This window comes from Aotus nancymaae, unplaced genomic scaffold (genome assembly GCF_030222135.1).
Source record: "Aotus nancymaae isolate 86718 unplaced genomic scaffold, 86718_ANA_hifiasm-v0.15.2.pri h1tg000016l, whole genome shotgun sequence".
NCBI classification, from domain to species: Eukaryota; Metazoa; Chordata; class Mammalia; order Primates; family Aotidae; genus Aotus; species Aotus nancymaae.
In genome coordinates, this window is record NW_026988428.1 from 34295908 (window position 1) to 34310488 (window position 14581).

Genomic DNA, 14581 nt, shown 5'->3' on the forward strand with positions numbered 1-14581 from the left:
CAAACGATTGTCTTGCCTCAGCCTCCCAAGTAGCTGGGACTACAGACGTGGTGGCACACACCCGGCTACTTTTTTTGTATTTTTAATAGAGACAGGGTTTCACCGTGTTGGCCAAGCTGGTGTCAAACTCCTATTCTCAAGTGATCTGCCTGCCTCAGCCTCCCAAAGTCCTGGTATTAAGGTGTCAGCTACCATGTCTGGCCTAAACATCTGTTTTTATCTTTGTTCTTATTTGTATTTTCTGCAAAGTTTTTCTGAACATTATCTTCTAATCCTATTGAACATCTTATTTCATCCATCAATTTTAATTTCTAGGGCTGTTTTCTAGATTCTATGCCTGCAGTATAAATATACATAACAGTGTTTACCACCTTTTTTTAAATATACCATCTTAACCATTTTAAGTGTGTACAGTTTAGTAGTATTAAGTACATTCACATGGTTGTGCAGCTAACTCTAGAACTCTTTTATCTTGCAAAATTAAAACTCTATACCCATTAAACCATTCTGTCTTCCTCCCTTCTCCTGTCCTTTAGCAACCACCATTCTACTTTGTGTCTCTGAATTGACTACCTTAGTAATCCATATAAGTAGAATCATACAGTATTTGTCTTTCTATGACTGGTTTATTTTACTTAACATCCTCAAGGTTCATTCATGTTGAGCGTTAATCAAGATTTCATTCATTTATTTTTTTAATGCAGCCTACAAACGTTGGTTTTCTTTTCTTTTTTTTTTTTTATGAGACACTCTTACTCTTGTTTACAGTAGGGAGTCAGTGGCGCTATCCTATCATGGCTCACTGCAGCAGCCTCAACCTCCTAGGCTCACTTGATCCTCTCAAGTAGCAGGGACAACATGTGGACACCCCCACACCCTACCTAAATATTTTATTTTATTTTATTTTGTAGGGATAAGATCTTGCTATGTTGCCCAAGGCTGGTCTTGAACTCCTGGGCTCAAGCAGTCCTCCCACTTCAGCCTCCCAATGTGCTGGGATTATAGCCCTGAGCCACCACGCCCAGTCCATATTTAACTTTTTAAGTAGCTGCCACATTGCTTTCTAAAGCAGTGCATCATTTTACATTACCACCCTTTATGTATGTGTTTTAATGTTTTCATATCATCACCAACATTTGTTAATGTCTGTCTTTTTTATTGTAACCATCCTTGTGGGTATGAAGTGATTTTTCATTGTAGTTTTGCTTTGCATTTTTGTAATGACTAGTGATGTTGACCATCTTCTCATGTGCTTATTAGCCATGTGTATATCTTCTTTGGAAAAAGGCCTAAGTGTAATTTTGAAAAATGTTTTTACTTTAAGGATAATGAAGAGTTGAGAGTTAGTTGCCCAGTGCCTGCAGATGAGCAAACAGATTGCACTTCTGTCCAGCCACTCAATATGAGTACCAGTTCTCCATGTACCGCGGAGCTTGCTGCATTAAGGTACAAGTTTTAGTACAGAGAATCTTCAACCTAGGCCGGGCGCGGTGGCTCACGCCTGTAATCCCAGCACTTTGGGAGGCTGAGACGGGCGGATCACCTGAGGTCGGGAGTTCGAGACCAGCCTGACCAATATGGTGAAACCCCATCTTTAAAAATAAAAAAAATAAAAAAATAAAAAAAAGAAAATCTTCAACCTTAAATTACTTTTTCTGGCTGGGCGCGGTGGCTCATGCCTGTAATCCCAGCACTTTGGGAGGCCGAGGCAGGTGGATAACCTGAGGTCAGGAGTTCAAGTCCAGTCTGGCCAACATGGTGAAACACCGTCTCTACTAAAAGTACAAAAATTAGCCGGGCGTCGTAGTGGGCGCCTGTAATCCCAGCTACTGGGGAGGCTGAGGCAGGAGAATTGCTTGAACCCGGGTGGCAGACGTTGCAGTGAGCCAAGAGCATGCCACTGCACTCCAGCCTGGGGGACAGAGTGAGACTCCGTCTCCAAAAAAAAATTTTTTAATTACTTTTTCTTCTGATTAGTTGCTCAACTGTTCCTTAATGCTATTCTGAGTCTAATTGCAAGCTCTTTTTCTCTTAGCACAACTCAGCAAGAAAAGGATCTAATAGAGGATTCCTCTGTTCAGAAGGATGGTCTCAACCAGATGACTGTACCAGTTTCTCCTCCAAGTACTACAAAGCCATCAAGGGCAAGTACTGCTTCACCATGTAATAGTAATCTGAATGCAGCTACAACTGTGGCTCTACAGGTAATTTGAAGGTTTTAGTTTATATTTTAAAAAATAAAATAGATTAGTTTTTTTCACTTTAACACTTTGTTAGAGCAGAGTCATTTGGAAGTAGCCCAAATTGGGGCTCACTGTATCAGAAAGACACTTAAGGAGTTTAAGTTCACTGCAAAGAGATGGAAAGTTTTAATCATGTTGAGGGAGTGAAGAACTTACTGTTGATTCTGTTTCCTTCCATTTTTTTTTCTGTTCATATGGTTAAGTGAAGCTTCTTCCAAACCCACATCAGGATGAATTTATCATTTTAGGGCTAACATAAAAAGGCCTTGTGCCTCTTGATATTCTTTTTGTTGTATATGTGATACTTAGCAAGTCTGTAAGTGGCCATTGAGAGGCCACTCCCACTTATTCAAGTTCCAGAATTGTTTTATAATTGTATAATTGGGAAAATACTGAAAAGGAGAATAAAACACAAGATTTACCTATATAATCCCTAGCATTTTAGTACAGCACCTTTTCAAATACATTGAAAGGGCTATCTTCTCATTTAATAATGATAGTAATACTGAAATAGCAGCTACCATTTGAATGCTTACTATGTATTATTAGGACTAGTGCTTGAAGACTTTACATGGTTTATTCTGTTCTCACAACACCTCTATTCCACCTTTTTTGGTTGAGGTAACTAAGATTTTTTATTAGTGTTCTGTTTATACCATTGGTTTCTAACTGCTCTGCTGGGATTCTTTTGGAATCTTCGGTTCTTCCTAGCAAGGAAACAGGAGCAGAACCATTTTATTTCTTCATATGGCTATAGCGTTATTAATCTAATCTGTCCTTTCCTGTTAGACATTTAGGTCATTTCCAGTTCTATCATCATTATAAACAATGCTGACATGAACATCCTTCAGTTAAATTCCTCAAGTGAAATTATTGTGTAATAAATAAATGTTAAAGATTATACCACAGTACTCTAAGCAATATATATTAGAGTACTTGTTGCCCTTTTCTGGAAGATAACCTGTGGTGTTCTTGTGGTTAACACAGTTATTTTTGTACTTTATTATTTAGAGAATGTGTACCATAAATATTTTTTTTACCATCACTTCAAAGGAACCCCGAAAGTTAAGTTACGCTGAAGTGTGCCAGAAGCCCCCTAAAGAGCCATCTTCAGTTCTTGTGCAGCCACTACGAGAACTTCGCTCCAATGTAGTGTCTCCCACCAAAAACGAAGACAGTGGAGCTCCTGAGAAGTCTGTTGAGAAACCACATGAGAAGCCAGAAGCAAGGGCTAGTAAGGATTATTCTGGCTTCCGAGGCAATACCATTCCCAGGGGAGCAGCTGGAAAAATCAGGGAACAGAGACGCCAGTTTAGCCATAGGGCTATACCTCAGGGAGTGACTCGACGTAATGGCAAAGAGCAGTATGTGTCACCCAGATCACCAAAGTAAAAATCAACACAACTATTCAAAAACCTCTCTCTTCCAGTTAAACTTGAGCTGTGGCTATATTGAACTGTTTTGGAGGGGATGGGGTAGCCAGGAAAGAAACAAGAGAAAGTACGTCCTTAAATCATTATGGATTTTGGAGTTATGAGTGATAGGATCCCAAAATTCATCTCTAATGTGATTTTTAAATGCTGGAGGATTCCAATCAATATAAATATATATATATATATATACACACACACATATATAAAAAGTATAGTTTTTCTATTTTTGGTTTTGGTTTTAATTTGCAGAGATTTGCTGCCAGGAATCAATTTTGAGAGTTCAGATTTAGCTTGGAGGCAAAAAAAAAAAAAAAAAAAAGACATTATACATCCTTCAGTATAGGAGATGAGGGAGTGAGAGAAAATATTTTTTGAAGAAGCATTTCTGTAAAATTATAAATTACTTTTTTAAATCTATTTAAAGTTTGGCTTGAAGAATGCCATCTCTGACTATATGGCCTTGTATTGCAAAGCAGATCAGTGGCTGGGGTGCCTGTTGTGGGTGTGAGTGTGTACAAGAGTGATTGAAGCCAAATCTGTTGTCATGTTAGTAAATGATTTGAAAACTGAATGTAATACTTGAGTAGATTTTTTCTAGTTTGAAATTTAGTCTTTTTGACCTTACTAATATTTCATTCAACAAGTTCTGAAACTCTGATTGTACTCTGAGATGTGACTACCAATCAGTTTGATACTCAAGGAAAGAATAGGGGTTATTCAAAAAACTGAAAATTTCATCTTGGATCTCAGTGCATAGGTCAAATGGATTTCAGAGGTTTAAGCTTCCCTGTGATTCCCCCTTCCCCCAAAATGGGAAACAAAATTTTTTTTTCTTACTCCATTTGTTACTTTCTGTTCTTGGACTGCTCACCCCCAAAAGCAAAATAACCAACTACCTGCTGAATTGTATGTTTGTAATTGCTTTGACCAGTTTAGTCAAATCATATAAATTGTTCTAAATTTCAGAATTGAACATTGAAGTATTTACTCTTCTGTTCACACATTTAGAATTTTAGATCCCAAGATGGTAGGGCAGACTGACCCTACAGTAATTTATTTGTTGTTAGTGTTAAAGATGAAACATTGTAATTGACTCTTAAGTGTTAAATAGTGTAGAAGTAATTTTTTTTTTTTTTTTTTTTTTTACAAAAAAGGGCTTAATTTTAGGGGGGACTTATTTCTGTTTACAATGTATTTATCACCTTTCTTCCCTCCTCTTCTCCCCCACACCCAAAAAACATAGTTTGGAATTCACTGAAACAGAACCAGCAAGTTGTGAGATTAAAGATGAGAAAGATGGTTGAAGAAAATTAATGCATAATTTCTCAGTGAATAAAATTGTAGCTCTCATATACTAAATAGATGAGTTTACATGCTGTTGTTTAGAAAATGGCTAAAATATTAAAACCGTGTTGTGTCTATTTTAAGTCATGCCATATTCAGAGCTCTATGTAAGGTGGGTTTTATTTTTCTTGTAAGGGATAGTTTGTAATAGTAAGAACTGTCCCATATGTTAAGTGAATTACATATGTACAAATTGAAACTGTAAATTGTGAACACTGGAAAGCACCATTGTGACATAGAGTAAACATCTTAGTAATATATTCAAGTGAATGTAAATGGTGGTTAAAATTACATTGCTGTGAAATTCATCTTCCAACTCTAAGTTAAGCTTTGGAGATACGTATTAGTGGTTAACTGTTAAGAGCTTTGAAAAACTGCACATATCTGTACAAGCCAGAATGAATTACTATTTCTTTGACTTATTATTAGCTTGACAGTTGCTTTTGATTTGATTGTTTTATGACATGGTATAATATATTTACTCAGTTTGAAACTATTCATTTCTACACACTATTTTTAAAAATCACCTACTAGGTGAAAAATACAATAAAACTACCTGTGCTGAAATTTGGGGGGAAGTTTAGATCCTTTAAAAAAAAAGTATTAATCGTTGACTACATCTATGATAAAAAAAAGTGCTTATTTTGGTTTACTAAGATAATGCAGTTGGTGGAAATGATAAACATTTTAAGTGTTAACATCCTTTGAATGCATTGGATTTCAGAGAATAAAAATTTCGTAAAAATCACTTGGTAAGGATTATAAACTTAATTACTGCACTTAAAATGAAACATTACTTTTTCTAAACAATGTGTCACAAATGTAGGCCTGTATTACTTGTATGCTTGTGTGACTTAGTCCACCAACTTCTAAAAATTTAAATGTCCTAATAAAACACAAGAGTCTTCTTTTAGAAGAAAGCAAGTATATTTTTGCTTTTTTTTCCCAATGTTATTGAAAGTAGAAATTCAATTTGAAGATACAACCTTTTAAAAAAATTTCTTAAGACAATGTTTTTAATTTAATTTGCCTCATTACATCTAATAGTTCCCATTTGATGGGATATATAGGGAAGAGTGAGAGTGTGTGTATGTGTGTGTAATATATATATTAACAGTATGTATTTAGCATTTATTTTATTACAGCAGATTTAAAGTTTGTATCTAAATAATGCCTGTGAGTTGTGTGAAGCTGTTGGCTTTTTTCCAACATTACTCTGTAACTAATGAGGTTGGATATTCATTGTAGTTTATTTATTTGGTTCTTTAGATGGAGGAATTTAAATATCAAATTTTTCTCTTCACCTTTATGACTTGACATTTTCTTGGTCTGTTGGGGGCTAAAAGTAGGTATAAATGATATTGAATGTTTGATATAGTGATACTCTGCCATAGTTCTTACTGCATGAAAAGAACAAGGGTCACACAAGTTCATCACTTTGCAATTCATAGAGAAGATGCATAGAGACATTGCAAAACCTGTCTCCATTTGCTATCCTGATAATTAAGGTTTTCATAATATCTAGGGCTTGTCTCTGAGTAATTTTAATTTTGCCAGATACACCGATAATTAATTAAAATAGTGATCCATCTAAGTTTTTTTCAACTGGATTTTGAGGAAGATAAGACCTTTCAATGATAAGGTATTGTTGTGGTAATTATCTTACGTGCTGAATTTGCAGATGATCAGATGCCATGCAGAGTTCTGATTTATTTTTGTTTCCTAAAATTAAGATAGCTTAAATATTGTTTCACATTCCTTTTTCTTTTTTAAATAACCAGGTTTGCTTTGGAGAGGCTTAATGATGGAATGTTAGCATCTTCACTAGGGTAAAGGAGAACAAAAAGAATGTTGCTGGAACATAAAAATAGTATGTAAAAGTTAATGAACAGTTCTCTAGTTTTATTGGTTATGACCTTAATGATTAGTCTCTTGGCTTAAATGTCCACTGGTTTTACTATGACACAGTTGAACAACACTGGGGTTAAGCCACGTTAAGTCTCTGATATTTATGCTGGCAATATATATTAACCATATTTAAAAAGTACCAATTTTGTTTTGTTTTTACAGAAAAGAAAACTCAAAAGAACAGTGTATTCCTTTTGAGGGGCTTTTATAAATTCTTAACTAACATATGATGGGTTTTTTTCCCCAATTTTTTATATTTCCTTAAAATTTTGGTGGCCATTAATTTAACTTTAGGCTTTTGGGCATATGCTAGTCTGAGCTTCCAAAAAGATACATACGCGTTTCTCTATTCATGAGCTGAATGAGGATATTTTAAGAAGTTGAAAGATAATTTATTTTCAAGTTGTGAGTAAATTCTCTTTTAAAATTCACCTGATTATTAGATAACTTAAAATTTATTTTTAAAAGCTGACAACTTTTTATGAGTCGTCGAGTAGACAGTTCCTAAAAGTGTAACTCAGATATTAGTGGGCTGTGTATTAAATGGTTTTATTTTCAGTTTTGCAGCACAGAACACTGTTGAAATATCCATATCAACTTGATTTTTTTAACCTAATTCAGGTGTCCTTTGACATCTCTTAAATGTTGGGGGTGGGGGTCAGAGCCAGTTATCGGGCTTCTATTTTGTTGATTGCTTAGATTTGTTCCTGTTGTCAAAATTGTTGCCCCCAAAATTGGTGTGGCACATGCTCATTCATAAAATGTTAAAATGAGTACATCCTTGTATTTGTATTTGTTTCAACATCGCCAAGGTGCTATGGGAAATTAAAGTAACAAAATTAGAAAAAAAATAAAATTATTAAAAAGCAGAACTGGTTTCCTTTTCTCTAGGTGTGGTGTATGTCTAATGACTACTTCTGTTTACCTCTCAGTTTTATATGTTGCCATCACTAATTCTATCATTCTGGCCTAAGCTGTTTTTTGGATGGTGAAGGGAGTGGAAAGTAATGTGTTTTACATAAAACGAGGGCAGAGAGACAAAATTCAGCTTTATGATCCTAGGATTTTCTTGTAATTATTTTAGTGTCAGAAGCAGTTATTAAAGGCAGGGAAAAGGCCGGGCATGGTGGCTCACACCTGTAATCCCTGCACTTTGGGAGGCCAAGGCGGGCTGATCACCTGAGGTCAGGAGTTAAAGACCAGCCTGACCAACATGGTGAGATCCCGTCTCTACTAAAAATACAAAAATTAGCTGGATGCGGTGGTGGGTGCCTGTAATCCCAGCTACTTGAGAGGCTGAGGCAGGAGAATTGTTTGAACCTGGAAGATGGAGGTTGCAGTGAGCTGAGATCACACCATTGCACTCCAACCTGGGTGACGAGTGAAACTCAGTCTCAAAATAAAGGAGGAAAAAGACGAGGTGCAGTGGCTCACACCTGGAATCCCAGCACTTTGGGAGACCAAGGTGCAAGGATCACTTGAGGCTGTGAGTTCAAGACCAGCCTGGGCAATATATCAACCCCATCTCTACAAGTGGTAAACACCTGTAGTCTCAGCTAATAACCTAGAGGATGAAGCAGGAGGATTGCTTGACCCCAGAAGTTCAAGGCTGCAGTGAGCTATGATGGTGTCAGTGCACTGAAGCATGGGCAAAAGAGCAAGACCCCATCTCAAAAAAAGAAAATAGTGATTGGGGAACAGGAATCATGGTAATGTATAGCTTAAAGATTGTACCTTTGCCAAGTGTGGTGTCTCACACCTGTATTCCAAGCACTTTGGGAGTTCGAGGTGGGCAGATCACCTGAGGTTGGGAGTTCCAGACCAGCCTGACCAACGTGGAGAAACCCTGTCTCTACTAAAAATATAAAATTAGCCAGGCGTGGTGACTCATGCTTGTAATCCCAACTACTTGGGAGACTGAGGCAGAAGTGCTTGAACCTGGGAGGCCGGGAGGCAGAGGATGCAGTGAATTGAGATCATGCCATGGCACTCCAGCCTGGGCAACAAAAAGGAAACTCCTTCTCAAGAAAAAAAAAAATACATACCTTCGTGGAACAGATTGTGGCCTCATTGAGTATGTCAGTATCAAGCCTAGCTAGAGGGTATTTGGGACTTCTCGGAGGGAAAATTGACTAGGGAATTTAAATTAGTTTTAATTTTTTTAAAATGCTTTATTTTAAAGCAAAAATGGAAAAGCTAAGTCAGTCTCTGGCTTTTTAACAGGTATCTGTAAATTATTGTGACACATTTTACTGAATATATATTGCTAAAAAATAATGTGGACGGGTGCTGTGGCTCGCGCCTATAATCCCAGCACTTTGGGAGGCCAAGACGGGTGGATCAGCTGAGGTCAGGAGTTCGAGACCAGCCCGACCAACAGGGTGAAATCTCATCTCTACTCAAAATGTAAAAATTAGCCGGGCATGGTGGCTCATGCTACTCTGGAGTCTGAGGCACGAGAATCACCGGGAGGCAAAGGTTGCAGTAAGTGGAAATCCCGCCACTGCACTCCAGCCTGGGTGACAGGGCAAGTCTCTGTCTCCAGGAAAAAAAAAAAAAAAAAAAATGGTGTTTTATGTCTATTATGCCACAGTTTATTCTGAAGTTGTCTTAAATGAATTTTTATTTACTTTTGAGATTGAGTCTTGCTCTGTCTCCAGGCTGGAGTGCAGTGGTGCAAACTTGGCTCCCTGCAACTGCCGCCTCCTGGGTTCAAGTGATTCCCCTGCCTCAGCCTCCCAAGTAGCTGGGACTACAGGCGTGTACGAACATGCCTGGCTAATATTTTTAAATTTTAGTAGAGACAGGGTTTCACCATGTTGGCCAGGATGGTCTCAATCTCCTGACCTCATGATCTGCCTGCCTCGGCCTCCCAAAGTGCTGGGATTACAGGCGTGAGCCACCACACCCAGCTTGAAGTGAATTTTTTAATGGTAGAACTCTTTGTTTTGGGGGTTTTTTTTGAGACAGTCACTGTCACCCAGTCTGGAGTGCAGTGGAGCAATCTCAGCTCACTGCAACCTCTGCCTCCCAGGTTCAAGCAATTCTCCTGCCTCAGCCTCCGGAGTAGCTGGGAATACAGGTACGTGTCACCGTGACTGGCTAATTTTTGTATTTTTACTAGAGATGGGATTTCACCATGTTCGCCAGGCTGGTCTCGAACTCCTGACCTCAAGTGTTCCACCCACCTTGGCCTCCCAAAGTGCGGGATTACAGATGTGACCCACCATGCCCAGGCAGTGGTAGAACTCTTAAGTCTATAAATGTGGCCTAATTTCAAATTATATTCTCAGAACTATTTACTATTTTACCGAGTTACGTAATATAGATACATGTGTAGATACACCTTAAGGTAACAGACTTAATATGAGCATTCACTTTAATAATTACTTAGCTTTTTAACTAGCATTGCCTTTAGCTAAACCTTTAATTTGCAAATGAACAATTATTTATCTTAAGGAAGATGGCTAATGTCAGTGAGCAAAGTCGTGCTGGTAATGACAGGTTTCTGGGGGTTAAGTGCTAACAAAGCCTTAGGGGACTTACGTCAGTGTTTTAGTCTATTTGGCCAAGAAATGAGGGGTGCATAACTTTAATTTTATATAAAGAGCACAGTATTCTTTTTAGTGGACCCAAAACCAAATTGGTAAACTCAAGTAGATTCTCATGTTGTATTTAAAATGAGTGATTTTGCAGTTTCATTCCATACACCTTATATTTAACTACACTTGTTAGAAAATATTAACCTAAATATTATATCTTCTTTAATTACATACCCGGAGGTTTTTTATTTCCTTTTTTGTTGTTGCTCATTCACCATCATACTCTGATATACCTGGAGGTTTTTAAATGAAAAGTTCTAACAGTTACTGGTAAAGAATTGTGAATTTTCTTAAAACCATAAAGAGTGTCTTTAGAAAGGAGAGAGAAGTGTTATCACACAAAAAAAGTGTCGTTAATTTGTAGGAGAATTTTAAGGAATTGGAATGTTTTCACTTTTTAAATACTGTTCCCAAATCAGCACCCCCAGTTTCTTACCTTTTTGTTTAAGACAGGATCTCACTGTCAAGCCAGGCTGGAGTGCAGTGGCACAGTCGTGGCTCACTGTAACCTTGAACTCTTGGGTTCTGGCAATCCCACCTCAACCTCTGCAGTAGCTGGGACTACAGGCACAGGCCACCATGTCTGGCTAGTTTTAGTTTTGTTTTTTATTTATTTTGAGACAGTCTTGCTCTGTTGCACAGGCTGGAGTATAATGACACAGTCATGGCTCACCATGATTCAAATAATTATTGAATTGACCTCCTGGATTCAAGTGATTCTCCCACCTCAGCCTCCCAAGTAGCTGAGACTACAGGTATGCTTCACTACACCAGCTGATTTTTCTTTTTCTTTCTTTCTTTTCTTTTTTTTTTTTTTTTTTTTTTTTTTTTGGTTGGTGTTTGTAGAAATTGTCTCACTGTATTGCCCAGGCTGGTGTCAAACTCTTGGGCTCAAGCAATCCTACTGCCTTGGCCTCTGGAACTGCTGGTATTACAGGTTAAGCCACTGCATCTAGCCCTAGTTTACCTTTTAAAATACATTTTTTAGACAGCCATTCATCAAAACTGAGGGTATTGATGGCATTGGAGCTAATCATAAGGGAGTCTTTATTTAATCAGTATTTATTGTATGCTATGTTCCAGACTCTGCTAGGCAGCAAAAATAGATAGGATTCCTGCCCTTAACGGTCCTTAGCATGAAAAAGTCATAAATAATTGCAAAATTTAGAACAGTAGTAAATATGACAGGTGGATTCTGTCTGACAGTCTATGAGATTGGAGTAGAGGATGGTACAAGAAGGAATGCTCGGAGCAACTGAGAGGACATACATCTGAAAGGGTAGGTAGTCAATTATATGAGCAGGTAGAGGGGGGAACAACCGATATCACTTTATGGAAGAATTGTAAGCTCCTGCAGTTACAGCGTGGGGAATATTGTTCCATCTTCTAAGATAAGGCTGGAGAAGTAGGTAAGAGCCAAACTCCTGGGATCGGAAATGTGCATTGTGGCACTGAGACAGGGTGTCACTCTGTCACCCAGGCTGGAATACAGTGGTGCCACCACGGCACACTGCAGCCTCTACCTCCTGGACTCAGGCAAGCCTCCTGAGTGGCTGGGACCGCAAGTGCACACTGCCACTGTTTTTGTCGAGGCACGCTCTTGTTTTGTTGCCCAAGCTAGTCTAGAACTCTTGGGCTCAAACAATACTCTCACCTCAGCCTCCCAAAGTGTTGGGATTCCAGACATGAGCCACTGTGCCCAGCCTACGAGTAGTTTTTAGATGATTATGATTATATTATAGCTTTTGGAAGATATTTTGTAATCCTAACCATGGCAAAAGGGGAACTTGGCTGGATGGCGTGGCTGATGCCTGTAATTCCAGTACTTTTGGAGGCCGGGTATGGCAGATCACCTGAGGTCAGGAGTTCCAGACCAGCCTAACCAACATAATGACCCTCCATCCCTACTAAAAATACTGTTAGCCAGGCGTGTTGGTGCACCCCTGTAATCCCAGCTATTCAGGAGGCTGAAGCAGGAGAATTCCTTGAACCTGGGAGGTGGAGGTTGCAGTGAGCTGAGATTGCGCCACTGCACTCCAGCCTGGGCTACAGAATGAGACTCCGCCTCAAAAAAATGTTTCCTTTCCAAAATGGGGGGACAAAAAAAATACTGAACCAAAACCAATCCTTCTCTTTTTTGGTCGAGACGTGGTTTGATTACCCAGGCTGGAAGCACAGTGGCACGAAGACAGCTCACTGCAGCCTCAGCCTCCTGGGCTCAGGTGATCCTCCCACCTCAGCCTCCTGAGTAGCTGGGACCACAAGTGCACACTGCCACCAGGCCTGGCTATTTTTAAATTTTTTTGTGGAGACACGTTCTTGGTTTATTGCCCAGGCTGGTCTTGAACTCTAGGGCTCAAGTGATCCACCTGCCTCAGCCTCCCAAAGTGCTGGAATTACAGGCATGCACCACCCTTCTCATTCTTCAAAACCAATCCTTTTAAATCCAGTAGTTAATCTGTAGTATATGGTGGTTTTAATTAAATTATGCTTTCATCGAATTTTAAACATGATGGTTAGGCACAGGGCTAAAAATCATATCTGCCCCTTTTTTTTCTTATCTTGATTCTTGTGTCCTTAATCCAATTCATCATTCTCTTTCCCACCTGGACAATTGCCAAGTCACCACTATTGTGCTAAGCATATGATTTCATTCAAGACTTAATGTTTTCAGTCCTCACCAATCAGGTCTCTCTCCCGCCTACTGTAGAGAAATAAAAGCATTATGCTTGTCATTACTGTTTATTACCTCTTAAAATTTTTTTTTCTTCATTATCAATTTGCCATTTTTCTGTGAATCCAAAAAAGACTGATAATTCATTTCTTCTTAAGCAAACCAGTTGTTTCCAGAAGTAATAACAAACCCATAAATATGTCTTTTTTTTTTTTTTTAATACGGAGTCTTGCTCTGTCACCCAGACTGGAGTGCAGTGGTGTGATCTCGGTTCACTGCAACCTCTGCCTCCTGGGTTCAAGCAATTCTCCTGCCTTAGCCTCCTGAGTAGCTGAGATTACAGGCACCCACTACCACGCCCAGCTAATTTTTGTATTTTTAGTAGAGACAGGGTTTCACCATGTTGGTCAGGCTGGTCTTGAACTCCTGACCTCGTGATCCACTCACCTAGGCCTCCCAAAGTGTTGGGATTACAGGCGTGAGCCACCTCGCCCGGCCACAAATATGTCTTGAAGGTTGTAGAATTTGAATGTCTGTCAAAACTTTTCCCACCCCCAGCCAGTCATGGTGGCTCATGCCTGCAATCCCAACACTTTGGGAGGCGAAGGTGGGTGGATCACTTGGGGTCAGGACCAGCCTGGCCAACATGTCACTAAAAATGCAAAAATTAGCCAGGTGTGGTGGTGGGCACCTGTAATCCCAGGTACTCAGGAGGCCAAGGTAGGAGAATTGCTTAAACCTGGGAGGTGGAGGTTACAGTAAGCTGAGAACATGCTGTTGCACTCCAGCTTGGGCAACAGAGAGAGGCTCCATCTCAAAACACACAAACAAAAAAATGTTGAAAGGGTGAGTTAGATTGTCATGTATAGATTGATACATTTATTTATACTTTTAAAATTGCATATTTTTATGAATTACATATATCTGATAAAATATTAAAATGCACTAATGTGTTTGGGAATGAGACCAACTTCAAGATGTTACATACTTTTTAGGGGAAGGAGGGAGGGAAGTGAATGACAATAGGGGTGCATACGTAGGGCCTTCTATATAATGGCTTTAAAGTTTTCAGACAGAAATGGTGAAAACTTACTTTTTTTTTTTTTAAGTCCGAGTCTCATTCTTTTGCCCAGGCTGGAGTGCAGTGCCGTGATCTCGGCTCACTGCAACCTCCACCTCCCAGGTTCAAGTGATTCTTGTGCCTCAGCCTCCTGAGTAGCTGGGACTGCACGCATGAGCTACCATGCCCAGCTGATTTTTTTTTTTTTTTTTTTTTGAGACAGAGTTTCACTCTGTCACCCAGGCTGGAGTGCAGTGGCACAGTCTCAACTCACTGCAAACTTCGCGTCATGGGTTTAAGCGATTCTCCTGCCTCAG

The 14581-nt window shown here is 39.1% G+C and overlaps 1 protein-coding gene across 17 annotated transcripts in view; it reads left to right on the plus strand.

Moving 5' to 3' along the window:
* LARP4 (La ribonucleoprotein 4) overlaps positions 1-7800 on the plus strand; it is an 81510-nt gene extending 73710 nt beyond the window's left edge. For 15 of the 17 annotated variants that reach the window (XM_012441389.3, XM_012441395.2, XM_012441393.2 and 12 more), the window contains 3 exons: positions 1325-1446; positions 2036-2204; positions 3297-7800. In XM_012441389.3, coding sequence (XP_012296812.2) covers positions 1325-1446; positions 2036-2204; positions 3297-3635 — 630 coding nt within the window. In that variant the 3' untranslated portion in view covers positions 3636-7800. The remainder of the gene's footprint in view (positions 1-1324; positions 1447-2035; positions 2205-3296) is intronic. The other 2 variants (XM_064377068.1, XM_064377069.1) reach the window with 1 other exon arrangement.
* Positions 7801-14581: the final 6781 nt, after the last annotated feature.